Below are 27,587 nucleotides of genomic sequence, written 5' to 3' on the forward strand. Positions count from 1 at the left end.
GGTGCCCGTGCCAGGTGCAAGCCTGCCAGCACCCAGCCAGCAGACCCTGCACCTGGCACGGCTCGAGCCACCTACCCGATGCCCCCCAGCCCTCCCCCTCTTCCCGGGCAGGCTGGCGGCTCCCAGGAGCTTGCCCGGGACCGCAAGAGGCGGGCACCCGCCTGGTCTAGTGCGGACATCGTGGACCTCGTCCACGACCTCTACACTAGGCACAGGAAAGTGGCCGTCTAGGGCAGGAGAGCTGCCAGCCTGGCCACCCAGGAGCAGGTGTGCATGAAAATCAAGGGGGTCCACTGAGACCCCCGACCCTGAGCCCTGAGCTTACAATGGCCGTACTGGGTCAGACCAAAGGTCCATCTAGCCCAGTAGCCTGTCTGCCGACAGCGGCCAACCCTAGGAACCTTGAAGGGGATGGACCGAAGACAGTGACCAAACCATTTGTCTCATGCCATCCCTCTCCAGCCTTCCACAAACTTTGGGCAGGGACACCACTCCCACCCCCTGGCTAATACCACTCCATGGACCCAACCTCCATGACTTGATCTCACATCCCTTTAAACTCTGTTCTAGTTGTAGCCTTCACAGCCTCCTGCAGCAAGGAGTTCCACAGGTAGACTCTTTGCTTTGTGAAGAAGAACTTTCTCTTACTAGTTTGAAGCCTGCTACCCATTCCTTTCCTTTGGTGTCCTCTAGTCCTTCTATTATGGGAACTAATGAAGAACTTTTCTTTATGCACCCTCTCTACCCCACTCATGCTTTTATAGACCTCTATCCTATCCCCCCTCAGTCTCCTCTTTTCTAAACTGAAAAGTCCCAGTCTCTTTAGTCTCTCTTCATATGGGACCTGTTCCAAACCGCTGATCATTTTAGTTGCCCTCCCCTCTCCCAGCCTCTCTCTTCCCCTGTCCCACCTCCTTTTCCCAGTTTCCCCGAGTTTTGTTCAATAAAGAGAGATTCTATTTTTGAACACACGTTTTCTTTATTTTGTACATCAGGAAATACGGGGGCTAGGGAAGGGTAAGTGGAAGGAGGTGAGGGAGGAATTGGGTACGCGCCCCCGATGGGGAGGACTGGGCTGGCTCTGTGGGCTTCTGGGGGTGGAAGCTCTCCTGCAGCCCCCCAATTGCCCCCTCTCCCCAGATGGCAGCCTGCAGCAAGTGCAGCCGGGCTGATGGCCGAGTGCTGTGATTTGCCCAGTGTGGGCACTCAGGGCACTCCAAGACAGGTCTGCTTTGCAAGCGGGGCACCCCTGAGAACTGTCTGTCCGGGGTGGGGGTCAGGTCCCTTTAAGCACAGCCCTCGGCTAGCCTGAGACAGCAGCTCCATGCTCTAAGTCCTCATCTGATGCCCTGCCGGCACTGCTTCCGGCCTTCCTTAACCCTGGTTCAGGGTCCACTTAATGTGGACACGCTAGTTCGAATTAGCAAAACGCTAATTCGAACTAGTTTTTAGTTCTAGATGCGTTAGTTCGAATTAGCTTAGCTCGAATTAACTAATTCGAACTAAGTTAGTTCGAATTAGCGCTGTAGTGTAGACATACCCTTAGAGACTAACCAAATACGTACAGTATCATGGCCTTTCGTGGGCAAAATCCACGTCTTCAGAACACTGCTCTTTGCCCACAAAAGCTCATGAGACTATCTACATACATTAGTCTCTAAGGCCTTGGCCGTACGACAAGCCTCTTGTGGAAGAGCAAATGCAAATGAGTGCTCTATTTGCATATGTCACACTCATTTCAATTTCCTTTCCCTTTTCCACAAGAAGTTTTTGCGCAAAACATTTTTGCAAATGGCTCTTGCGCAAAAGGGGGTTTTTGTGCAAAAACATCTTGTACAAAAGGGCAATGAAGAGGAAATGCAAATGAACATGACATATGCAAATGAGTGCTCCATTTTCATTTGCTCTTCCGCAAGAGGCTTGTAGTTTAGACGTAGCCTAGGATGCCCCAGGACCACTGGCTGGTTTTTATGTTTTCTTGGTTCATTACACGTGTGGATTTGATTCGCCCTTGCCAGCCCCGCTGCTGCAGCGCATCGTGCCGTGATTGTGGCCTGGCACATGAAGGGGCGTGGCCTGGCAAGCCCCTAACCTCAAGTGTGGCTGTCACAGCTTCACAGGCCCCATATGGCTGCTGGGAGGAACCCTCCTTCAGTGCAACATGCGGCCGCAAAGGCTGCCTCTCCTGCTGGGATTTGGCCCTCTGGACCCACAGCCTCCTGATCCCGAGCCCTTCCATCAGACCTGGGCTCCCCAACCCCCAAAGTGCTCTCTACACCCCACTGGGGTCCCACCCCTCTTTTGACAAAACTGAGTATAAACTTATGAGCTGCTGGGGGGTGCATGATGCCCACTCTGCACCAGGACCCACCCCCTCACCACCTCTTTCCCCCCAGCCCTGCTTCCCCAATGCCTCCTGTGCACCCCAGAACGCCTGGCTGTAGAGGGAGAGAGGAGCAGGAGGTGCTAATGGGGGGCTGCTGGTAGGTGAAGCATCCTCAGAACATGCATGGAGTCAGGGTCAATTGTATGCATGAACCACAGGCACTGACGCTCAAGGGAAGGGGGGGAATATGCCACATCTTGAGGAGGAGACACAAGTGCACAAACCTGAGCCCCATCCCCAAGGTAGCTGGGAGCACAGTAGTTACATTGTTTCCTTCCCAACAGTGGGGAAACCAAGGTACAGCCAGGCAGTACCATGCCAGAGGTCAGAGAGAAAAGGTGAGGACTCCTGGCATTCAGCACCCTCCCTGCTCTAATCACTAGCTCTCACTCCCCTCAAGCTCCAGCAGCTATAGCTGGGCCCAGGGCTCCCCCTAGTGAACTGTTTGGGTACCACCCTGGATTCAGCTGTGTTTCAGCCCCTATGACCAGGGGCGTTGCCCAGAAATGGGGGCAGGACAGTGCCTGTCCCATGGGACTCAGCCCAACCACATAGGGGGAGAGGAAGAGAAACTGAGGCACGAGGAAGGGAAGTTGCTCTCTGACGTCACTTAGCCAGGAAAAGAACCCAGGTGTCCTGGTTACTTGCATGGGACCCCTCCAGTCTCATGCAGGAATCCTACCAGACTGCTCTCCCCCCCCCCCCCCCCCGCGCCTCCTTCCCCTCCCTCAGTGCAACAGGGTGAAGCCCGGAGATGAGGGATGAGGATATATTTGTGCCCCCCACGTGTCATGGGGCTGGAGTCCATGCCCACCCCCACAGACAGAGGGAATACACTGGGTAGTGAGGACGGAGTGTTTATTTACAGGCAGACGCAGGCAGCTCAGGCCTTGGGACCTCAAGGATCAGTCCCTCCCACAGGGCAGCAAGATTAGTGCACCCCCCTGGAATCAGTCGCCCTCTCTGCCAGTACCAGCCAGAATCAGGGTCCCCCAGGATCAGAGACCCTCAAGAACAACCCTTCTCCCCTCCAGTGCAGCAGACTTTGGGCCCTCCAACTGGGGGTGAAAATCCAGGATCCAAGCAGAGCTAAACTGTCCATTTCAAGCACCTGCAAGGAGAGAAAAGGGGGAGGCGGGATTAAGTGGGGATCACATTTACCTTGGCATGCTGCATGTGAGTGCTGCTATCTTGTAGTAACCTTGTGTGTGTGCCTCAGCTTCCCTGGGCACTGCACCAATAGCTAGACGGTAGGGATTTTGGTGCACCAGCCTCCCCCATGTACACAGTGGCTGGTGCCCTGTATAAACCTGAGCCTGGGAGGGGGTGCGATCAGGCGACACCTTTTGCTCAGGAAGCAGGACAAAAGCTAGAGGAGGGGCCGAGCTAGTCTTGGCTGGCTTGGGGTGCAGGGGTAAGGGCTGGGGCCTTGGCTTTGAGCCCCTCTCTGAGATGGATGGTGCTGGCTGCTGGTTCCTGGGCTGACAAGTCTGTTCTACACTGTGTCCCTGTTGCCTAATAAACCTTCTGTTCCACCTGCCGGCTGAGTCTCACATCTGGCTGCGGATGTGGGTGTAGGGCCCAGTGACTCCCCGTTCCTCAGTGATGGTGTGATGCAGTGTCAGTAGGTTGCTGGTTGCGGTGCTTGGCCTGTGGATGACCCCTAGTGGCCTCTGTCTGTAAGCGCTGCCCAGCGGGCGGCTCCTTGAGGGCCCCCAAGACAGTGACTGAATCCGTCCTACCAAGGGATGGAACAAAGGAAGTGAGTGTTGGGGGAAGGGTCAGTTTCTGGCTGGGAAACATGAAGGGAACAGCCTAAGCTGGGTGCTGAGAGTTGAGGGGGGCGATGGACCCGCTAACCCAAAGGGTCTAAGGCATCCGGGCCCTGACTCCTGTAGCCACATCACGTCTATGCTGTGCTGTATCCTGGAGAAGCAATAAATCGTCTCTACTCTACTGGCTGGCTGAGTCTGTTAATGCTGCTACTGGGGTGCAGGATCGGGGAGTCCCTGACGCGCCGTCAGAGGGGATGAGATGGGGCACTGACCAAGCCATGCCCAAGATAGGCAGGGTGGGAAGCAGCATTCCAGCCTCATGGGGGAAGTGGCACTGCTCCACAGCCCCTTGCCAGCAGAGTGAGCAGAGGGGCTGGGACAAGGCCAATGGGCAAGAATTAATGGAGCCCCCCCAAAACTCTGCCAGTGACTCCACTGCCTGGCGACCCCTCCCAACCTAGGTGCCCCTGAGCGCTCCCCTGGTCTCCTAGGGTCAGAGAACAGACTCCCACCACCACCTGAGGTCACACACAAACCAGGATCCCACCACGGAGCAGAGAGACACCCTCGCAACATCTGCAGGGACAGACACACCGAGATGATGGGAAAATATTCCTGGTCTGCCAGGGGCACCTGGGTCTTTCCTAGGGAGGTATACAGGGTGTCACCTGGTGTCTTGGGGAGTACTGAGAGTGGTCGTCTTCCCTGGGGCTCTGGGGACAGTGCAGTGGGAGGGGCAAAGGGGTTTCCTGGGGGTATCAAGAAAGTCCCCTGGTCTCCAGTGGTCCTGGGGGTGACAGAGGCACTGTAGAGGGGTCACTGACCGGGTCTCCTGGTGGGTGCCCAGGCAGCGCACACAGCAGTAGCGGGCCCCACAGCTGACGCAGGTGTAGTGCGAGGGCAGGCCACACACGGCGCAGAAGTGGCGCTGAGGTAGACTCGAGGGGGCTGCACAGGCCGTCAGATAGTTGGGGCCCTCACTGGTGCTCAGGTTCTGGGAGAGGAGGGGGGGCAGGGAGCACGTGAGCCCCAGTGGCCCTGTCCCATGTTTCCTGTTTCCACCATACCCCCGTCAGCCTCCCATTCCTGTATCCTACAGTCCTGCCAGACCTCCCCCCCCTCCCAATATCTGTGCCCTCCAAACACTATGAGTGCCAGGCCAGACATCCCCCCCACACACACACACGCTCAGGGGTCCAGGCCAAACCCCTCTGCCATCACATACACTCCTGAAGCCAGACACATCTCCCATCCTCCACACACATACTCCTACCCTCCTCCCTCACTCCAGGCCATACCTGTTCCTCCAGCAGGGCCTGGAAGTTCTTACGGAAGCGGAGTTTGAAATGGTCCCCACGGGTCTTCTTCTTCTTCTTCCCTGGGGTGGAGGGGACCAATGGGTTAGACACACCTCCCAGGGGCAGAGAGACACAGGGACCAATGTTCCCTGTCTGAGCTTGGATGGCCACCCAGGAGAGATTCGGGTACTCTTAGCTGATTAGCAGAGTGCCCACAGCCGGTAGCCTGTGTTTCTACTGGTGGTGCACATCCACACATGCCTCTATGCATGTAACAAAACGTATTCCATACATGGATAGAAAAAATTAGAGAGAACATTGATCAGGAAAACCCTTCTCAAGACCGGAGGCAGCATAACACCCTTCCACCACAGGGCAGGCATACAGAGACTCCCCATATCTGGGGCAGCAGAGATACTGAGACCCTCACAGAGACCTCTCACTCTCCTGGGACAGACAACCCCATGTCTCCCACCCCATTTCAATCCACTATAGCCTTACACCCCCAGAGTACCCTTAGATGCCCACTCCCCAACCCCTACCATGCATCTCCACACCAGCTCCCCCTCCCATCCCATCCCAAAGCCCAGGAGAACCCAGAAGTCCTAGTTCATAGTTCCCTTCCACCCCCCCCCCGCTCTAACCACTAGACCCCCCCCCCACCTCTCCCAGAGCTGGGGAGACAACTCAAGTATCTGGGTGGCCCTGGGGAGAGCAGGAGCGGGGATCCCAACGTTCAGGCGCACCGGTCTCAGCATCGTCGTCAAACTGGGGCAAGCGCTTGGCCAGCTGCGGCAGGTTGGCGTGCGGGTCGTCCTGGAAGTTGTCGTTCTCCAGCGCCTCGAGCTGGCGGCTCAGCCGGCGCTGCCGTGTGGCCCGGTCCAGCACCCGCCGCTGGCCCAGCTCCTGGGACCGTGCTGCAGGTTGGGGGAGGTCAGAGCAGGGGTCTGACACGTCCACTCCCTGCCCCCCACCATTCCCTGTCCCCCATTCCCCACCACCCTCTGCTCCCTGCCCCCCACCATTCCCTGTCCCCCATTCCCCACCACCCTCTGCTCCCTGCCCCCCACCATTCCCTGTCTCCCATTCCCCACCACCCTCTGCTCTCTGCCCCCCACCATTCCCTGTCCCCCATCCCCCATCCCCCACCACCCTCTGCTCCCTGCCCCCCCCACCATTCCCTGTCCCCCATTCCCCACCACCCTCTGCTCCCTGCCCCCCACCATTCCCTGTCCCCCATTCCCCACCACCCTCTGCTCCCTGCCCCCCACCATTCCCTGTCTCCCATCCCCCACCACCCTCTGCTCCCTGCCCCCCCACCATTCCCTGTCCCCCATTCCCCACCACCCTCTGCTCCCTGCCCCCCACCATTCCCTGTCTCCCATCCCCCACCACCCTCTGCTCTCTGCCCCCCACCATTCCCTGTCCCCCATCCCCCATCCCCCATCCCCCACCACCCTCTGCTCCCTGCCCCCCACCATTCCCTGTCTCCCATCCCCCACCACCCTCTGCTCCCTGCCCCCCCACCATTCCCTGTCCCCCATTCCCCACCACCCTCTGCTCCCTGCCCCCCACCATTCCCTGTCCCCCATTCCCCACCACCCTCTGCTCCCTGCCCCCCACCATTCCCTGTCTCCCATCCCCCACCACCCTCTGCTCCCTGCCCCCCCACCATTCCCTGTCCCCCATTCCCCACCACCCTCTGCTCCCTGCCCCCCACCATTCCCTGTCTCCCATCCCCCACCACCCTCTGCTCTCTGCCCCCCCACCATTCCCTGTCCCCCATCCCCCATCCCCCACCACCCTCTGCTCCCTGCCCCCCACCATTGCCTGGCCCGGCCCCTGCCGCTCTGCCCCCCATCCCCCACTCACCTGACACCTTCTTCTCCACCATGCTGGAACCGGGCTGTGCGGGTCCACTGTCACTTCCGGCAACCCGGACCCGCCCCCGTCAACATCCTCCCTATGCCCCGCCCCCTGCACTATGCCCCGCCCCCGCCGTCATCTTACCCGGGGCAGCCCCGCTTCCGCCTCTCCCGCCGGGCCCCGCCCCCTCGGCGCGTGTGCTCAGAGGGAAGTTCCCACCCTCGTCGCTCCCTTGTCTGGCCTGGGCCGGAGCCCCTCCCCCAGCGGCCGGGGGGGGGCGGTCCCTCCCTCACTGACCCGCCTCCCCTGCCTGCCAGGGCTTGCCCCGCCCCTGGGTGCTCCCTCCCCTGCAGCCCCTTCCCCCCCACCTCTCCCCGCTCGTTCCCCCCCCCCCCCCGCCGGGCCGGCTGCGCCAGGTCCCCCCCATCCGAGCGCTCAGAGAGGGACCCGCCTTTTTCCTCCCCATCCTATCACCGACCACCGGGATTGTCTCCTCTGGCCCTGCCTAGACCTTGCCCAAGGCCCCTGGACCGAAGCGACAGGGGCTGCAAGTGGTGCTGCCAGGCTCATGCCAGGTGCAAGGCTGAGTGCTTGGTTCAGTGGCTCCTACCCCCCTTCCACCTGGTTCTATATCCCACCACTACCCCCATAATGGGCAGAAGCTGGTGCACTGGGGGGGGGCAACAGAGGATCCCCCAGTAAAAGTCCCCTGGGGCCGGGAAAACAAGCTCCCTCCCTCCCCTCGGGAGAGAGACAACAGTGGCACTGGCACTGCTCAGGGGCGCATCCAGCAAGAGCAGCCAGATCGGTATTTCCCTGACAGGCTCATGACAAGAGATGGTTTGACGTGTGCACTGAAAGTACTGCAAACCCCTCCCCCCCCCCACACTCCTATCCCCCTTCCCAGCTCTCCTGGAACCACTGTTCCCTAAAAGTTGAGCACTTGGGTGATTCAAATGGTGCCCATCTGGTTAGCAGAATGCCCACAGCAGGCAGTCTGTGTTTCTCCTGGTGGTGCACATCTGTGCACACAACAAAATGTATTCCACACAGGAATGGAAAATATTAGAGGGAACATTGCCTGGGACCACAGCAAGCTGAATGGGGCTGCAGCCAGTGTATCTGTGTGCAGGCTGGCCCCTTCAGAATCTGCCCTGACTTCCCCTGAAGGAATCACATCTCAGGGAGAGGGCCACGCCTAACCAGGCTTGTCTATACTAGCCATGACATTGGTACCAAATATGTGGCTCCAGGGAGTGAACAAGTCACCCTTCTGGAATGATGCCAACTTAACCCCGGGTGCTTTTATCACGGGCAGGGAAGAGAAAGAGAGCTCCCTGGTAGAGGTGCGCTGTTGCACATCTAGTGTGGATACAGCTACTGTGAACAGACCCCTAGTGAAAATTAGGAGACACAATCCCCCAGCTCCTTCCATGCTCTGCATCCAGTCTCCTGACAGGCAGGGGCTATGGGCCCGGCCTAGTACTGCCTACCCACTGCCTTCTGTCAGTGTAACTGCTGCAGGCTGGGTGTCCCCCATGAGACTCCCACGCCTTTCTCAGGACCAGGAAGAGAGAACCCAAGAGTCCTGGCTCCCAGCAATCCCTGCTCTAATCACTAGCCCCCACTCGCTTCCTTCTCCCGCTGGTTTTAACTTCTGGATCTTTCTAGTCCAGCTCCTCACTGCCCCCCAAGCACTCCCTTTTCCCACTCCTCACCCTCCCACCAGGAGCCCCCTGCCCCCACATGTCCCGTCCCGCCCACCAAGGGGTCCTGATTTCGCACCGCCCCCCCAGCATCCCCTCTCCTCCCCCTTTTTTGGCAACGTGGCAGCAGGAAACAAAACTTCCCTTTTCTTCCCAACCTCGCTTTTCCAGCGCTTTCTCGCTCCGGAACTTTCCAGGCCGCTGATTGGCTGGTGGGGAGGGGGGTGCGGGGACTGATTGGCCGATGGGGAGGGGGCGCGGAAGCTGATTGGCTGAGGGCAAGCTCTCACTTTTGGGGTGTCTCCGGCGCGCCCCATCCCGGGGTACCGGCGGGGGAGTGTGTGAAGGGGCTGGGGTGCGCTCCCTATCTGGGAGGGAGGGGCTCAGAGCCCCAGGGGGGAGCGGGACCCTGGCTCCCTCTACACTGGGCGGGGGCTGGGAGGAGCCGGGACTCGGATCGCGAGAGCTGCGAGCTTGGGGGCCGCTCAGAGCCTCCCCGGGCCAGGCTACTGCGCCATGGAGCCGAGCCCTGCCGCTCTCCTGACCGCCCTGGCAGCGCTGCTGCTGCTGGCCGCAGCCCGCGGGACCCGGGACCCGGACGTGCTGAATCCAGGTGAGCGCGGAGTAGTGCAGGAGGCGCACGGGGAGATCGGGACAGGGGCTGGGGCAGGGGGACATTGCAAAAGTGGGCTCAGGGCGCGAGGCGCACGGAGCGATCAGGGCAGGGGACAAGGCAGGGAGAGATTGGAAAAGTGGCTCAGGACAGAGCAGGGGGCGCATGGGGAGATCGGGGCAGAGCAGGGAACACACGGGGAGATCAGGGCGGGGCTGGACAGGGGGCACCCGGGGAAGTCGAGACAGGGGAGCACGGGAAGATCAGGGAGGGGGTGCATGGAGTGATGCAGGACGTGAGGAGAAGGTAAGGAGGAGAGATGGGGCAGGGGCGCGCGGGGAGATCAGGGCAGGCGGCAAGGCAGGGAGAGATTGCAAAAGTGGCTCAGGACAGAGCAGGGGCCGCATGGGGAGATCGGGGCAGAACAGGGAACGCACGAGGAGATTGGGGCTGGGCAGGGAGCACACAGGAAGTGGGGCAGGGAGAGAACAGGGTGGGGCTGTGCAGAGGGTGCATGGGGTGATGCAGGACACAGGATGTGAGGAGGGTACGGAGGAGATCAGGGGCACAGGGAATGATCTGATCCGGACAGAGGACATAGATTGTGTGGGTGGCATATGGGGGACTAGGAGCCACAGCAGTGGGTGCAGTGGGGAAATTGGGGCAAGAGATGGATGCTCTAAGTGGTGGGACAGGGGCATTCACCTTTGGGAGGAGCACTCCCACATCGGGTGGAGGGAGGCAGTGGTGCATATGTAACCACCACCAGGGGCATTTGAACTTGGGCCCTCTGGAGCTTAGTACAAGAGCCGCTACCCTCTGAGCTAAAAGCCAGCTGCCTTTCAGCCCATGCTGTAGTCCTCTCTTGTTCTTATCTGTTGCTGTAGTCTAGGTGCTACTGCATGGGACAGTGAACTACACTAGGTGTCTGGGTTACACATGCAGGGATTGGGCGTGTGCTGGGGGACCCACTGGAGACACACAGGAGTTGCAGGGGAGCTGACCCCAAAGCCAGTGGAGATCCCAAGGTGGGGGGCCCGCAGTGGTTGAGGAGAAGCCGGAGTTCAGGGTCTCTCTGGTGGAGGAGCAGAGAGACCCCGGGCCAGAGGCTGGCTGAGGCCAAGCGCTCCTGTGTGCCCATGGGCAGAGGAGCACCTGAGAGCAGGGAGCAGGCACACAACCTGCTGTGGAGGAGCTGGAGGCAGAGGGAGTCCCCTTTATGGCACCGTGGCGGCCAACCCATCCCCCACTGCTGCATAGGGGCAGAGGGAACTCACAGGCTGAAGTGGGGGTTCATGCTGCCGATTGCCTTGGGGACCTCTCAGCTGTTGGCTTGTCTGAACACAGACACCCCTCCAGAGGCACTGGGGCTCCTGTGGCTTTCCTGCCTCCCAGCCCTAGCCAAAGACCCTGCTCCCCACTATGCCCCGTGCTCAGAGGGGATGTAAAATCCTGTTTAATTGGTTACCCAGTTACATTCAAAAATGAATTGATTAAAGGGGAACAGGTGAGGGGGCCAGCCCCCACCACAGGCAGGGGCTGCTGTAGCCTGGCCAACATGCCACTGCCTGCTGTGCACCCACAGGCCGGCCGCGCACCCACAGGCCTGCCGCAGACAGGAACTGCTGTGGTCTGGAGCACCCCTGTGTGCTACACTCAGGGAGCTGCGCCTGTCCCCACCACTTAACTGGAACCAGTTAACCATTCACATCCCTGCTCCCCACCCAGAGCCAAGGATAGAACCCAGGAGTCCTGGCTCCCGACTCTCTGCCCGCCTCAGGCTTAGGCCAGGCCGCTGCCCAGGAGAGGGTCAGAGTAGGGGGGTGCCCAGGCAGCCCTTTCCCAGAATCCTGGGAGGCTTGGCCACACACACCCCTGTCCTTTTGCTCAGGGTGGGGATTTCACATGATCCCCCAACTGCCAGGCACTCCCTGGCTGCCAAGCCCTACTTAGCCTGCACAAAATGGGGTGAGCCCTTCTCTGGAGGCTGCAGGGCGCCCTGTGCCAGGATCAATGTTCCCTCTAATTTTTTCCATCCGGGGTGGAATAAATTCTGTTACACGCACCAAGGCATGTGTGGGTGTGTACCACCGGTAGAAACCCCTGCTGCCATCTGTGGGCACTCTGCTAATCAGCTGGGCAGCACCCAAATTTCTCCTGGGTGGCTCCGTCTCCTTCCCAAGCCCAGCACCAGTCCTGGCACGGGCACCACCATCTGCTTATTGTTAGCTGCCTGGCAAGGGCTGTGTGCTGGTAATTTGTTGTGATTGTTCTCGCGTAGGACAGTAACAGCTCGACTCCCAGCCTGAGAGCACCCCCCGGCGTGCCACACGCCACCTGTCTGCAGCCCAGAGCCGGGCTCCCAGGCCTGGCACGCACCCCCCACCTGCAGCCCAGAGTGGAGCCCCTGGGTGTGCCAGCCCACATATAGAGTCCTCTGCCCCCCAAGCGAGATCAGGGCCCCATCACACTGGGTGCTGGCCAGACCCTCCCGGGCTTTTCTCATGGGCTCGCAGGGGCTGGGGGGAGAGCTCCCCCTGTTGGAGCAGGGCAGCACAGTCACAGCCCTGCTCCCCCCTGGGTCCCAGGACCCCGTATGAGCCGCTGGGGGCAGCAGGGCCTCTGTCTCTCTCCGTGGCGGGGCAGGATGCCAGGAACAGGGGCGTGGCACAGGGCCAGCGCATCAGCTGCTCTCCTGGGCTCCAGCATACGTTTCCCTCCTACTCCCCCACTCTCCTTCCAGAGCCAGGGAGAGAACTCTGGAGTCCTGGCTCCCGGCCCTCCCTTGCTTTAACCCAGCAGCCTCCACTTCCCTCCCAGAAGTGGGGAGAAATCCAGGAGTCCTGCCTCCCAGCGCCCCCTGCTCCTATCACCAGATCCCACTCTCCTCCCAGAGCCAGGGAGAGAACCCAGGAGTTCTGGATCCCAGGGCAGCTCCTGGGGGGTACCACAAGCCCCCCTCCTTTATCATCTCTCTATTGGCCTGGTCTCTGTGGCAGAAATTCCCTGCAGGGACAACAGCCCTACCACAGTCCCAAAGAGGGAGCCCCCCCAGGAGGCTGAGGGTGGATGGAGGAGTGAACCCCAGGGCTGTGGGTGGCTGGGAGGCAGGGATGCATAGAGCCAGGCTGGGGTCTATGGCAGGCACTAACCAGACCCGGGATCTCTCTTCCCCATAGACAAACTGCTGGTGATCACCGCTGCCACGGAGCAGACGGAGGGATACATGCGGTTCCTGCGCACTGCCCGCTACTTCAACTACACCATCAAGGTGAGACAGACTCACGCCCCACCCCAGAGCTGGCTGCATCCCAGCCCTGGGCCAGAGTCCCTGTGTAACCGGCCACCTCATCCCAGAGCTAGCTGCATTTCAGTGCCAGGCGAGGGGTCCCTGTGTAACCAGCTGTCCCACCCCAGATCCAACTGCATCTGAGCCCTGGCCCAGGGGCCCTTTGTAACCAGCCCCGTGCCCCACCCCAGACCTGGCTGCATCCCAGCCTGGGCAGGCATTCCCCGGGTCTGAGCATTCCCCGGGTCTCTCTCCCTCACGCCCCTGTCCCTGCAGACCCTGGGCCTGGGCGAAGAGTGGCGCGGAGGGGATGTGGCCCGCACGGTCGGGGGCGGGCAGAAGGTGCGCTGGCTGAAAGAGGAGATGGCGAAACACACAGAGCACGAGGATCTCGTCGTCATGTTTGTCGACAGGTAGGGAGGGAGGTGGCTGGTGCCCCACTCCCCTTCCCGCATGGGGCTCCGTGTCTTCAAGCCTCAGGGTACACCCTGGGGGATCCCCTCTCTGTGCACTGCCAACCCCATGATCCTGCTCTGCTGGAAGCAGCGTTTGGGGCTCTGGGCTGGGGGGGATATTTTGGCGGTGCACTGGGGGCTGATGGTTTCCAGGGCCTGCCTGGACCCAGAAGAGGGACCCCCCTGCAGCTGGGATGTGGGCGTAGCTGCTTCGACAAGGAGCATAACAGCAGGTGCCCCTGCCTTGCTGGGCACAGGTGCATTGGGAGGTGGGGGGCTGGTCAGGGAGGGACCCAGCTCCGACCCACCTGCTGTCTTGGGGTACCAGGCCTTGGCTGGTGGCGCAGAGCTCACTTTGCCCTTTTTGGTGGTGGAGGGGAGTAGCGACTAGGCCAGGTGGCCCCTGGGATCCATACACAGCCCTGTGCCCCACTAGGGAGCACCTCAAGGTTCCCAGGACATGGTGGGGGGCCAGGGGATGGCTAGGGGGTATGTTTCCTCTTTGTAGCCTCTGAATTTGCCCTGGGGGTGTAGTGGGGAGAAAGGGCTTGGGGGGGCATTGATGGTGCAGGGGTGCTCTGGGCTGTACCATTCCCCAGCGGGAATCAGCCTGACCCCTCCCCAGTGACAGCGTGGGACTAGCCGGAGGCCCCCCCAAAGCTCTGGGGGGTGCAGTGCGGGCTCTGGGGATGCAAGGGGCTCTGGGAGTGAAGGGAGGGCTTTAGGGGGTGCAAAGGGGCTCTGGCCTGGCTCATTCCCCAGTGTGTCTCTGCACCCCCAGTTATGATGTGCTGCTGGCCAGTGGGCCCGTGGAGCTGCTGCGGAAGTTCATGGCATTCGACAGCCAGGTCGTATTCTCGGCTGAGGCTTTCTGCTGGCCTGAGTGGGGCCTGGCCGAGCGGTACCCCCCCGTCAGCGCCGGCAAGCGCTTCCTCAACTCAGGAGGTGAGGGGGGGAGGGGGAGGCACAGGGATGTAGGGGGAGGATGGGGGCAGGGGCAGGAAGAGAGCAGGAGGATGGGGGAAGGGTCAGAGGCAGGGGTATGGGTGGGTGTGGGAGGGTGCAGCGTGGGATGGGAAAAGCTGGGGGATATTGTGGGTCCAGGGGGTATGTGTGGGAGTGCCCTGGGCAGGAGGAAAGTGGCATAGGGCCTGTAGGGAGGGCATTGGTGCTGGTGGGAGAGGGTGGTGTGGTGTCTAGGAGGGGCAGCAACTGCGAGGCAGGGCCTGGCAGCTGGGAGGTACACGACCTCTCCGCCTGCCACCAGGTTTCATCGGCTTCGCCCCGGCCATCCACCGTGTGGTCCAGCTCTGGAAATACAAGGACAACGACGATGACCAGCTATTCTACACCCGCATCTATCTGGACCCTGGCCTGCGGGTGAGTCTGGTGGCGGTGCCCCTACTGCCCTTTCTCTGCCCCCCACATCGGCACTGACCTCAAATTCTTGTCTCCAAACAAGCCCCGTGGGACCCTGGTTCCTCTTTTTAGGGAGGTTAAAATAAGGTTAATTTGCTAATCGAGTAGTTGATGGAATTTTTATTGACCAACCAAGTAGTCGATAGGGGAAGGCTTGCGCACCGGTCCGAGACCAAACCTCCTGATGAAATGCATCCTAGAATACTCAAGGAGCTGATAGAGGAGGTATCTGAGCCTCTAGCTATCATCTTTGGAAAATCATGGGAGACAGGAGAGATTCCTGAAGACTGAAAAAGGGCAAATATAGGGCCCATTTATAAAAAGGGAAATAAGAACAACCCAGAAAACTACAGACCAGTTAGTTTAACTTCTGTGCCAGGGAAGATAATGGAGCAAGTAATTAAGGAAATCATCTGTAAACACTTGGAAGGTGGCCAGGTGATAGGGAACAGCCAGCATGGATTTGTAAAGAGCAAATCATGTCAAACCAATCTGATAGCTTTCTTTGATAGGATAACGAGTCTTGTGGATAAGGGAGAAGCGGTGGATGTGGTATAGCTAGACTTTAGTAAGGCGTTTGATATGGTCTCGCATGATATTCTTATCAATAAACTAGGCAAATACAACTTAGATGGGGCTATTATAAGGTGGGTGCATAACTGGCTGGATAACCGTACTCAGAGAGTAGTTATTAATGGTTCACAATCCTGCTGGAAAGGTATAACTAGTGGGGTTCCGCAGGGGTCTGTTTTGGGACCGGCTCTCTTCAATATCTTCATCAACGAATTAGATATTGGCATAGAAAGTACGCTTATTACGTTTGCAGATAATACCAAGCTGGGAGGGGTTGCGACTGCTCTGGAGGACAGGGTCATAATTCAAAATGATCTGGACAAATTGGAGAAATGGTCTGAGGTAAACAGGATGAAGTTTAATAAAGACAAATGCAAAGTGCTCCACTTAGGAAGGAACAATCAGTTTCACACATACAGAATGGGAAGCGAATGTCTAGGAAGGAGTACGGCAGAAAGGGATCTAGGGGTTATAGTGGACCACAAGCTGAATATGAGACAAATGGCTTGGTCATTGTTTTCGGTCCATCCCCTCCAGAGTCCCTAGGGTTGGTCGCTGTCGGCAGACAGGCTACTGGGCTAGATGGACCTTTGGTCTGACCCAGTACGGCCATTGTAAGCTCAGGGCTCAGGGTCGGGGGTCTCACTGGACCACCCTGATTTTCATGCAAACCTGCTCCTGGGTAGCCAGGCTGGCAGCTCTCCTGCCCTAGACGGCCACTTTCCTGTGCCTAGTGCGGAGGTCGTGGATGAGGTCCACGATCTCCGCACTAGACCTGGTGGGCGCCCACCTCTTGCGGACCTGGGCAGGCTCCCGGGAGCCGCCAGCCTGGTCCCAGGAAGAGGCGGAGGGCTGGGTGGCAGCGGGTGGCTGGTTCGTGCTGTGCCAGGTGCAGGGTCTGCTGGCTGGGTGCTGGCAGGCTTGCACCTGGCACAGACACTGTAGCCAGACCGTGCCCCTTTAAGGAGGGGGGCAGATGAGTTTCCCTGGTGTTGGCCAGAGTGGCCACCAGGGAAAGCTGGGGAGGGCTAGCCTCCCACTAGTTCAAATTAAGTGGCTACTCAGCCCTTAATTCGAACTACTTAATTCGAACTAGGCGTTAGTCCTTGTAGAATGAGGTTTACCTAGTTCGAATTAAGTGCTCCGCTAGTTCGAATTAAGTTCGAACTAGCGGTTTGCCTGTGTAGCGCCTATCAAAGTTAATTCGAACTAACGTCTGTTAGTTCGAATTAACTTTGTAGTGTAGACATACCCTTACAGAGGCAGCAAGCTGGGGAATGCGAGCAGTTGATTAGAGTAACCGATAAGCCTAGACCCGTTGGCTACTTGCTTACATCCCTACCTCCTTTGCCTTTTGATGTGGGTGTAGGTGGTGGGGAACTTGTCTGGCTGATTCCGGAGCAGGTATGGTTCCTTCATGGCTGGATACACAGAACTCACTTGGGCTGAACACGACCAAGAACTCTAGTTTGAAAACCTGGGAAAATTGGTCAAGAGCTGGGTTTGAATAGTGGAGGGAAGGAATTGGAGAGGGAAAATTCCTAACCCTCACCCAAATCCCATGACTCGTAGTGACCAGATCTTGGGAGAAGATTGAGCCAAAACTTGGACAGTTTTATGCTGGGATGCTAAGTTGTGGTGTGCAAATACTGCGGTCATGCAAACCTCCGCCAGACCATTAAAGGACCTTAAGAGGAACCCGTGTGCTGGGTAAAACGTGAGCTGACCCCATGGCTGGACCTGGTAGGGAAGACCCTGTTGTGGCGTCAGAAGTCAACGAAGAATAGAAACAAGGCAAGAAACCTCCAAGGGTGAAAAGCAGAAGGAAGAAACCAACAAGGTTCGGTGACTCTCGCCAGCATGTTACTCTCCAATGCCCCAGAGGCCTTCAGCGTCGACAAGCTTTCCCAGCGGGCAGAGGGGCGCAGTAGTTTGCACGATTTTGCTAACACACAAGACAAGGGGCACGCAGACCTGTCCGGGTCTCAGCTTCAGGGTTAGCTACGGGGCAGCTGGCAGAGCACGTCACTAAATCCTTTGGCTTCACTGCAGACCATCAGAAGCCGACTGGGAAAGGGGTGTGGCCGTGCTTATACCAGGCCGGTTGTGGTGGTGTCAGGATTCAGGGGTGGGGTGTTTTGGTGAGATCCCCGCTTATCTTCTGCCACTGAAAAGCTTTGGGCTGGGACCCACTGGAATAGGATGGGTCCGGGTTCCCTGTCCCTTGCAGCTGCCCCACCCTGGGGTGGCAGCCTCCCTACCTTAGGCCAAGAGGCCTGTGTTGGTCTGCTGGAGCCAGAAGGCCGGCGAAAGACTGCCCATTTCTCTGCCCTGCCCCGAGGGCCAGTGCTTATTGCTGTGTCCTGCCCAGGGGCCGGAGAGCCAGGGGTGGCTTACGGCTCCGCCTTGGCCAGAGGGCTAGAGCCCTGAGACTGCTAATCCCCCCCCGAACCTTGCCTTATAGATGCACTGTAAAAGCCCCGGGACACAGGGAGAGAACGCCCGGGCTACAAGGAACAGATTCCAGCCAACGTGCCCCCGGCGCAGAGGACGCCGTATCCTACGGGACGGTGCACGGCGGCGCGTGGTGCACCCAGTTACACCCAATCCAGACGTTTGGCAGGCGTTTGCCGCAACAAAGCGGGAAGTCGCCTCGTTTTACAGACAGTCAAGAGCCAGGGTCGGGTCCTGTCCTTTGTGAAGGGCGGGGCCTGCCTGGAGAGGGAAACTGAATGTTCGTGGCCAGGCTGTTGACAGACGGACTCAGGCACTGACGCAGTGCGGGAGGTGGCATTTATTGGGATCCCAGCCATCTCCAAACAGAGCAACAACCACCAGCATCCCTGCCCTGCTGGACCCAGCTCTGACTAGCCCTTCATAGAGCAGTTCACCCCAGAAGTGACTTCCAAAGCCCAGAGCCATGCGCCCAGCACGTGCATGGTCAGAAAGATCAAAGACCAGCAGCCGTGGCGTGGCCACCAGGATGAGCCCGGGGAGAAAAGAGGGAGAACGTGATGGAGGATTTGGTGTTGAGAGGGGCTCCAGGGCAAATCACCTTGAGGCCCATGTGGAGCAGTGTAACCAGCCCTACCAATAGCGCCAGGACAGAGGGACTCAGGAAGAATTTGAGTTCGGAGCATCAAGGACAGGTTGGCATTGACTGCCCTTTCTGTATCCCGGGACGAATACAGTCCGCCCTGGGGACGGACAGCAGGCCACGAAGGACCGCAGCGGAATTGAAGACGTTCCACACGAAGGGTCACCCGCCACCACATGGCCGAGAGAGCGGGGTGGCCAGGGAAGATCCAGCCCGCACTGCGTCGCATTATGGACTGACACCGGGTGCAGTTACAGGAGGACCCGCAGCACAGCTCCGGAGGGTTAGACAGCCTGGGACTACTGGCCCGATGCTGGGTGAGAATTTAGCTCCCAAGGGGCCAGACAGGATAAACTGCCGTGTCTGGAACCGGGCGACCGTGTTCACCCCAGGTTGGAGGGCGGATCCCAGCTGGGGTAACGAAAAGAGCCCAAACCCCAGACTATGTGATGGGGAACTCGGCAGAAAGCAGCGACATCTGCAGTTTGGTCCCTGGGAGGAAGGATTACCGACACACCTCCAGACGACTCAGAGACTCCAGATGGGCCCCAGCCTGGTGGGGCAGCCCCTGGGCAGCCTGGCGACCCAGCTGTGACCCGTTCGGGCCGTGCAAGTAGAAAACCAGCCCGATGCCAGGCGGCTGAACAAACAGAGCTTCCCAGCCCACGGGGCTGTGGGGGATGGGTCCGGAGGACGGAACGGGGGCTGCATTAGCTTGTGCCGTGACTCGGTGGGGCTGCCAAGGCCCAAACGGGCCAGAGGTGTAACGAGTGGCGCAGCCAGTCTGGTTCTGGGCTGTGGCGCGTTTGGGCTAGAAACTGGAGGAAAGGGGGGAAAGCTTTTGGCTCCCCCAGCCTCCATAACTGGACAGGAATCTGCACAAACTAGACATTCAGGGGTCCCAGCAGAGCAGTTGGGGGGGGTGGGCCCTGGGCTGGGACTACAGGGGGCTGCAGGTCGGGAGTGAGGGGCATTGATGGGGAGAAGGGAAGGCTGCAGGTTATAGTGGGGGGCTTTTAGCCAGACCACCTGGTTTTTTCCTTGGCTCTGTGAGGAGAATGGAGGTTAGTGTGGGGGGGGGAGGGGGCTGGGAGCCAGGACTCCTGGGTTTTCTCTGGCTCTGGGAGGGGAGTGGGGACTGGTGATCAGAGTGAAGGGATGAGGGTAACTGGGAGCCAGGATTCCTGGGCACTGTCAGAGGAGATTGGGACCAGCTCTGGGATGCAGCTGACTCTGGGGAGAGGCATGCAAGCTGCAGTGACCCAGTGGAGAAGACAAGCAGGGGTAGATGAGGAATTGGACCCTGCTCATTGGTGGCTTGGGGGTGCACAGCAGGGGAGACTGCCCCAACATGGCCACTCGGTTGCCAAACACCGTCTCTTTGCAGAAGACATTGGGTCCCGTTGTGGGGGGTTCAGGGCCGGGGGGGGGGGAGGAATGTTTGAGGGAGATGTGTCCTCCCCAAGGGATCCTGCTCCCTACCCCCAATTGAATCATTTCAGGGGTGTCCTTTGCGGAGTGGGGGCAGGGAAAGGCTTTTGGATGCTGGGGGAAGCAGTGAAGAGAAGGGAGGGTGTTGGGGACAGTCCCTGGGTGCAGGTTCCCCCTGCTTTGACCCCCCTCTCCTTTTCCCTCCCCCACAGGAGAAGTTTGGACTGGCACTTGACCACAAGTCGAAAATCTTCCAGAACCTCAACGGGGCCATTGGTGAGAGATGGGGAGCCCTAACCTGGGGGAGGGGGGCAGGGAGGCAGGATGCCTGGGTTCTCTCCCTGGCTCTGGGAGGGGAGAGGAGTTTGGGGGGGACTGGGAGGCAGGACGCCTGGGTTCTAGCTGTGGGGAGTGGGGCGGGGCTGGGATTCTCCCCCATGTGTCTCTCTTTCTCAGATGAGGTGGTGCTGAAATTCGAGAGGAACCGGGTCCGTGCCCGGAACGTGGCCTATGACACCCTCCCTGTGGTGATACATGGCAACGGGCCCACCAAGGTACCTCCCAGCCCACTCCCCCCAGTCTCCCAGACTCCTCCCCCCGATACCCTCACAGCCCCCAGCCACCCCTACAAGTCCCTGGCTCCCCCAGGAGCCTTCTGACCCCTTTTGACACTCCCTGCCCTTAGCCGGTGACCCCAACATGCAGACCCCCCTGCACTCAGAGGTGTGGGGAGGGACTGGGGGGGTGTCTGCTGGGATGGGGGCTATAGGGGCTAGAGAGGGGAGAAGGTGGGGGTTAGCACATCAGGAGAGGCTGGGGGTCAGGGGCAGCAGGAGAGGATGGGAGCCAGCTCCAGGGAAAGGGGCATCAGGAGAGGACGGGGTAGAAGGGGAAAGAGGGAGGGGTGGGGGCAGTAGGTGAGGATGGGGCAAATGTGGGCTGGCTGTGGGGGAGGGGTGGGGCAGCAGGAGAGGATGAAGGCTGGCAGCTGGAGCGATTACTGGGGAGGGGGCACGTCTCTCACCTCATTCTCTCTCCCCCTCCCAGCTTCAACTGAACTACCTGGGGAACTACATCCCTAACAGCTGGACCTACGAGGGAGGCTGTGGTGTCTGTGACCAGGGGCTGCTTGACCTGTCAGAGACCCCGGTGAGCGAGGGGGGGGCCACTCCCCAAAGCAGAGCCCCATGCGGTGGGGGCCCTGTCTCCCTCCTGGAGGAGAGGCTGGGCATGGCTGGGTTTAGGGAGGTGGGAGAGGCTGGCTTGAGGGGCTGGCAGGAGGGGTTTTGGGGGCCGGGAGCAGCTGGATTCAGGGGGGCTGGGCTTGAGGGCCAGCAGTGGCTGGTTTCAGGGTGTCTGATCCCCTGTGTCTCCCCAGGAGGCGGCGCTGCCCCGGGTGCTGGTGGGAGTGTTCATCGAGCAGCCGACGCCCTTCCTGCCCCAGTTCCTTCAGCGTCTGCTGGCCTGGGACTATCCCTACGCCCGCCTGAGCCTCTTCCTGCACAACCGCGTGAGTGCCCCGCTGTCTGTGGGCCCCCTGCACCTCTACCTGCTCCCCACGGCCCCTCGAGCCCCTTCCTGCCTCCCGCTGTCCCCTGGCTCCCGCCCTCCTGCTGCCCCATGTCCCTGTGCCCCCACTGGCCCCCTGTGCTCCCCACAACTCCCTGCAATACCCCCTCATTGCCTCCCGCTGCCCCTTGTGCCCCTACTTGTCCCACACCCCTGCCCCCTTCCCACAGCTCCGCCCAGCTGCTGTCCCATGGCTCTACCCCCACCCCACTTTCACACCCCTCACCAACCTGCCTGCTCTTGCCCCCAGCTGCCACCACCAGCTGCTCCACATCACACCCCTGCAATCCCCAGCAGCCCTATGTCACTCCTGGCTGCCCCTGAGACCACCCTGAGACCCTCAGATGTCCCTAAACTGCCCCCACTTCTCCCTGCCCGTGGAGATCCCATCCCCTGGACACCTCCAGATCCCACACATCTTCCCAGCCACCCCAGGAAACCCGACATGTCCCCAGCCACTGATGCCCCCACCCCACCATGTAGCAGAGACACCCCCCACAGGGACCCGTATCCCCTCCAGAGACCCCCATTGCCTGGAGACTCCCCCAGCCCCCGTGACACGGTGGTGCGGTTCCCACCCTCCCCAGCTGACCCATGCCCCTCCTCCCAGGAGGTGTTTCACGAGCCCCACGTGCAGGAAGCCTGGGAGCGGCTGCGCGGGGCCTTCGCCAGCATCAAGCTGGTGGGCCCGGAGGAGGAGCTGAACCAGGGCGAGGCACGGGACATGGGCATGTGAGTGGACGGGGCTGGGGGCAGCACCCGGGCAGAGGGAGGGGGGGAAGGTGCCATACAAGAGGAGATTGGCCAGGGTTGTGACCACAGGGTGGGGGTGGAGCCATGCAACAGATAGTAGGTGGGGCTGTGGGAATGGGGGCGGGGCCATAGGGCTGTGGGACATGTCATAGGCAGGATCATGGGAATGGGAGTGTGCCCGTGGGGGTGGGGCTGTGGGACAGCTGGTGGGCGGAGCTGTGGGAATGTGGGTGTGGCCACAGGACAGGTGTTGGGCACAGCTGTGGGACAGATGGTGGGCAGTGCCATAGGGAAGACGGGGCAACAGGAGCGTGGGTGGTCTCATGGTGATGGGCGGTGGCTAAAGGACCCGGGGGGGGCCCCTCCTCTGGGAATGGGGGTGGGGCTATGGGGAAGTGGGCAGGGCTGGGCTGCTGGAGGCAGGACCAGGGGCTGCAGGGGGCATGATGCTGTGGGGGACAGGCACCGAGGGAGGGTGTGGAGGAGCTGGTCCATGGTGTTTGTCTGACCCCCCTTCCCCCATGTATTCTCCAGGGACATCTGCCGGCAGGACCCCGACTGTGACTATTATTTCAGTATGGATGCGGATGTCGCCCTGACTCACCCAGGGGCCCTGCGCGACCTGATCCAACAGAACCAGTGAGACCCGCCCCCCGACCCCTTTTCACGTGACTCCGCCCCCTTGCTTAGCTCCACCTTTTGTCTCTCTGCTCCATTGCAGGAAAGTCATCGCCCCCATGGTGTCGCGCCCACGCAAGCTCTGGTCAAATTTTTGGGGGGCACTGAGCCCTGAGGGCTACTACGCCCGCTCCGAGGACTACGTGGAGCTGGTGCAGGGCAAGCGCATGTGAGTCAACCCCCAGAGAGACCTGCCCCCAGCCATAGCTCCGCCCCCTTCCTAGGGGTGTGTCCTAGATCTGCCTACAACTGAAGCTCCACCCCTTTCCCCGTGAATGTGATCTAAATCTACCCTCCAGGTGGGGCTCTGCCCCCTTCCCATTGGTGTGGCCTAGACCTGCCCCCAATCAGAACTCTGCCCCATTCACAGGGGGTGTGGCCTGGACTTGCCCACTTCTATTGGAGCTCCACTCCCTAAACTCCACCAATCTGGAGCCTCCTTTATTGGAGGAGGGCCCTGGCCCCACCCCACCCTTGCTGCTCTGCTGAGCCGGTGTCTGTGTGTCTGTCCCACAGTGGGGTGTGGAATGTGCCCTACATAAGCCAGGCCTACCTGGTGCGTGGGGAGACGCTGCGCTCGGAGCTGCACGACCGGAGTGTCTTCACCATGGAGGAGACCGACCCCGACATGGCCTTCTGCAAGAACGTGCGCGAGAGGGTACGGGCCCCCTGAGCCCTCCAAAACCCTCACAGCCTCCATGGCACCCATACATCTCTCCACCCATCCTGACGTGCTTTCTGCAACATCCACGAGAGGGTCAGGCCCCCTGAGCTCCCCCAAACCACACCCCCCATGGTGCCCTGAAACCGCCACAGCCTCCACTGCACCCCTAAATTCCACACCCATCCTTACTTGCCTTCTGCAAGAACATTCATTAGAGGGCATAGGCCCCCCAGCTCCCCTGAACACCTCACCCATGTCCCCCAAAACCCACACAGGTCCCCACAGATCCCCCACCCACCTCAACATGGCTTTCTGCAAGGATGTCTGTGAGAGGGTACGGGCCCCTCAAAACACACACAGCCCCCCCCAAATCCTCCACAGTCCCTCCCCCCTCCCCCCAGTCACCCACCCACCCACCTCTGACAGGCCTGTCTCCTGCAGGGGATTTTTCTGCACATCACAAACCTGGAGGATTTTGGACACCTGCTCTCCATAGCCAATTATAACACATCCCGCCTGCACCCCGACCTCTGGCAGATCATGGAGAACCCCCTGGTGAGTAACCCTGGCCCGCCCCCAGCCCTGTGAGTGACTCCACCCCTGGTGAGTGACCCTGCCCCCTGTGAGAGGGGGACTAGCACCAAGGTTCCCTGTAAGCTGGGCGCTTGTGCCAGGGCTCAGGAGATTCCAGTGCCACACTGATTAGCAGAGCGCCCACAGCTGGGTTTGTGTTTCTCCTGGTGGTGCACATTGGTACATGCCTTGGTGCACATTAAACAAATATTCCACACATGGATGGAAAAGGTTAGAGGGAACTTTGTTTGGGGGAGGGGCTATGGCCAACAGCCAATATGTGGGGCATGGTATAGGGGTAATGGTGGATGGGTAAGGAGGGAAACTAGGCAGGAGGCTGGCTGGGGGTGGGGGAGGAGAGATGGAGGCAGAGGATTTCTCTCACATTGTATTTGGGGTACCCCAGGACTGGCAGGAGAAATACATCCATGAGAACTACTCCCGAGTGCTGGACGGGGAATTGGTGGAACAGGTAACCCCCTGACCCCCACATCTCCCCACCACCTCCCCAAAACCCCATCCACCACTACTGCTCAGGAGCAGAGCTTAGCAGCATCTGCCCTGTCCCCCACCCATGGGAACACTGGGGGGCTGGGCAGAGAGTCAACCCTAACCCCATCCCGCCAAATACCTCTGTGGGACCCCCCCCCCCAGGTGTCTTCCCGCACCGATCCTTTCCCATACCTTGGGGATGCTGCCCCTACATGCACCCACACACACACAACTTCCTGTACCTCTCTGGGCACCCCCAGCCTGCCCCACAGTGACCCACCACCAGTACCCCCCTCCTTCCCAGGCAGCCCTGTCTCTAACCCCTCTCCCCACAGCCCTGTCCCGACGTGTATTGGTTCCCCGTCCTCACTGAGCTGGCCTGTGACGAGTTGGTGGAAGAGGTGGAGCATTATGGGATCTGGTCCGGAGGACGGCATGAGGTGAGTGGGTGCAGCCCCTCCTGCAACCAAGCGCCCTCCCCACTGCCTCCCTGCCCACTGCACCGCACCCTGCTCCCAGCACCATAGCCTAGGTCCCTGCAGCCCGGCGCCCCCTGCTGCCCCATCCTGCTCCCTGCAGCCCGGCGCCCCCTGCTGCCCCATCCTGCTCCCTGCAGCCCGGTGCCCCCTGCTGCCCCATGCCCGCTACCTGCAGCCCAGAGCCCCCTGCTGCCCCATCCTGCTCCCTGCAGAGTCCACACAGAGAAGGCCTGGGAACCATTAAGGGCAGCAGCACAGAGCCCCCTAGTGCCAGGGCAGAGGGGCCAGCGCTGACTGTCAGAGAGAGATCCCTACTGTCCCCTGCCCACTCCCTGCAGCCCAGCGCCCCCTGCTGCCCCCGCCCACTCCCTGCAGCCCGGCACCCCCTGTTGATCTATCCCGATGGCCCCAGGATGCTCGCCTGGCCGGGGGCTATGAAAACGTGCCGACCGATGACATTCACATGAACCAGATTGGGTTTGAACGTGAGTGGCTGCACTTCCTGCGGGAATTCATCGCACCCGTGACCGAGCAGCTGTACCCTGGCTACTACACCAAGGTACCAGGCCTGAGAGAGCTCCAGCTGGGATGGGGTGTCCCTGGGGCAATCTTCAGTTACATCACTCTGTGCACAGACCCTACCCCCAGAGCTTGCTTTAACTCTGGGCTGGGATGGCAGGGGCGGTGGGTCGGGAGCGAGGGGCACCGGCAGAGCTGGGGGGGGGAGGGAAGGGCTGGGCTGGCAGGGGCTATGGGTCGGGAGCGAAGGGCACCGGCAGAGCTGGGGGGGAGAGGGGAGGGCTGGGCTGGCAGGGGCTGTGGGTCGGGAGTGAGGGGCACCGGCAGAGCTGGGGGAGGGGGGCAGGGCTGGGCTGCCAAGTGGCTTCTCCATCTGGCTCTAACAGCAGCTTCTAAGTCAATACCCATCAGTGGGACCCAGCAGGAGGGGCTCCCATCCCTGCACTGACCACCCCTCCCCTCAGGCCCGGGCCCTCCTGAACTTCGTGGTCCGGTACCGACCTGAGCAGCAGCCGGCGCTGAGACCTCACCACGACTCATCCACCTTCACCATCAACATCGCGCTCAACAGCAAGGACACGGACTACGAGGTGAGATTCCCCCCCCCCCCCTTGGAGAGCAGGAGCTGCAGGTCAGGAGGGGCACCGCAGGGCCAGGGTGGGGGGGCAGTGGGTCGGGAATGAGGGGAACTGCAGGGCTGGGGGGAGAGGGGCGTCAGGTCAAGAGTGGGGGGAGATGCGGGTCGGGAGTGAGGGGCACTGCAGGGCCAGGGTGGGGGGGGGCGTCGGGTCGAGAGTGGGGGGGGGCTGCAGGTTGGGAGTGAAGGGCACTGCAGGGCCAGGGTGGGGGGGGGGCGTCGGGTCGGGAGTGGGGGGGACTGCGGGTCGGGAGTGAGGAGCACTGCAGGGCCAGGATGGGGGGGGCGTCAGGTCGGGAGTGGGGGGGACTGCGGGTCGGGAGTGAGGGGCACTGCAGGGCCAGGATGGAGGGGGCGTCAGGTCGGGCGTGGGGGGGGACTGCGGGTCGGGAGTGAGGGGCACTGCAGGGCCAGGGTGGGGGGGAGCGTCGGGTCGAGAGTGGGGGGGGGCTGCGGGTCGGGAGTGAGGGGCACTGCAGGGCCGGGGGGGCGTTGGGTCGGGAGTGAGGGGCACTGCAGGGCCAGGGTGGGGGGGGGTGTCAGGTCGAGAGTGGGGGGGCTGCGGGTCGGGAGTGAGGGGCACTGCAGGGCCAGGGTGGGGGGGCGTCAGGTCGGGAGTGGGGGGGGCTGCGGGTCGGGAGTGAGGGGCACTGCAGGGCCGGGGGGGGCGTTGGGTCGGGAGTGAGGGGCACTGCAGGGCCAGGGTGGGGGGGCGTCAGGTCGGGAGTGGGGGGGGCTGCGGGTCGGGAGTGAGGGGCACTGCTGACGGCCCTCTCTCTGCAGGGCGGTGGCTGCCGATTCTTGCGCTACAACTGCTCCGTGACGGCACCACGGAAGGGCTGGAGCCTGATGCACCCCGGGCGCCTGACCCACTACCACGAGGGGCTGCCCACTACCCGTGGCACCCGCTACATCATGGTGTCCTTCGTCGACCCCTAACCCCGGCCATGTCCCCCCCACCACTCAGGGAATTCGCCCAGCCCCTTCCCCGGGCACTGGGTCACCGTCTCCCTGCCCCCAGCCCAGGGGGTGTCAACCGCCCCCTCCCAGCTGTAGGGGGGCTGTTCTGTGCCTTCGCTCGCCCATCCCCCTCGGGCCAGGGCAGTGGGTCGAAGGCCCCTCCCCCGGTGGGTCTTCGCTCCCGTGGGGCAGGATAAGCTGGGTGCTGGGGGAGGACCTGGCTGCTGTGTATAAAGTGGGTTAAGTTATTGGGGTTGCTCCCCCCATAAAGGTGTATTTTTAACTAGGGCCTCAGGTGTGTCTCTGCAGGGGTGGGAACCAGGACTCCTGGGTTATTTCCATGGCGCTGGGTTGG

General features: G+C 60.8%; 2 protein-coding genes across 3 annotated transcripts; one reads left to right on the forward strand and one right to left on the reverse strand.

Annotated features, from left to right (window-relative positions):
• Positions 1-3,227: 3,227 nt before the first annotated feature.
• ZNHIT1 (zinc finger HIT-type containing 1) lies at positions 3,228-7,479 on the reverse strand. 2 transcript variants are annotated; one of them, XM_075907208.1, is made up of 5 exons: positions 7,332-7,479; positions 6,206-6,376; positions 5,460-5,539; positions 4,986-5,155; positions 3,228-3,497 (listed from the first exon to the last, which is right to left on the reverse strand). In XM_075907208.1, exons 1-5 carry the CDS (start codon positions 7,351-7,353, stop codon positions 3,476-3,478), a joined length of 465 nt encoding a protein of 154 aa, XP_075763323.1. In that variant the 5' UTR covers positions 7,354-7,479; the 3' UTR covers positions 3,228-3,475. The 2 variants fall into 2 exon arrangements, with proteins under 2 accessions (XP_075763323.1, XP_075763324.1); XM_075907209.1 differs by lacking the exon at positions 4,986-5,155.
• A 1,842-nt stretch (positions 7,480-9,321) lies between these two features.
• Positions 9,322-27,515, forward strand: PLOD3 (procollagen-lysine,2-oxoglutarate 5-dioxygenase 3). Its single transcript, XM_075907155.1, has 19 exons — positions 9,322-9,644; positions 12,824-12,915; positions 13,210-13,346; positions 14,170-14,333; positions 14,656-14,768; positions 20,121-20,184; positions 20,365-20,462; positions 20,956-21,057; positions 21,287-21,418; positions 22,088-22,209; positions 22,765-22,869; positions 22,952-23,077; positions 23,425-23,566; positions 24,014-24,127; positions 24,552-24,617; positions 24,973-25,077; positions 25,529-25,675; positions 26,100-26,225; positions 27,056-27,515. Exons 1-19 carry the CDS (start codon positions 9,548-9,550, stop codon positions 27,209-27,211), a joined length of 2,208 nt encoding a protein of 735 aa, XP_075763270.1. The 5' UTR covers positions 9,322-9,547; the 3' UTR covers positions 27,212-27,515.
• The last annotated feature ends 72 nt before the right edge of the window (positions 27,516-27,587 follow it).

Source organism: Pelodiscus sinensis, chromosome 24, assembly GCF_049634645.1.
Source record: "Pelodiscus sinensis isolate JC-2024 chromosome 24, ASM4963464v1, whole genome shotgun sequence".
Taxonomy (NCBI): Eukaryota; Metazoa; Chordata; order Testudines; family Trionychidae; genus Pelodiscus; species Pelodiscus sinensis.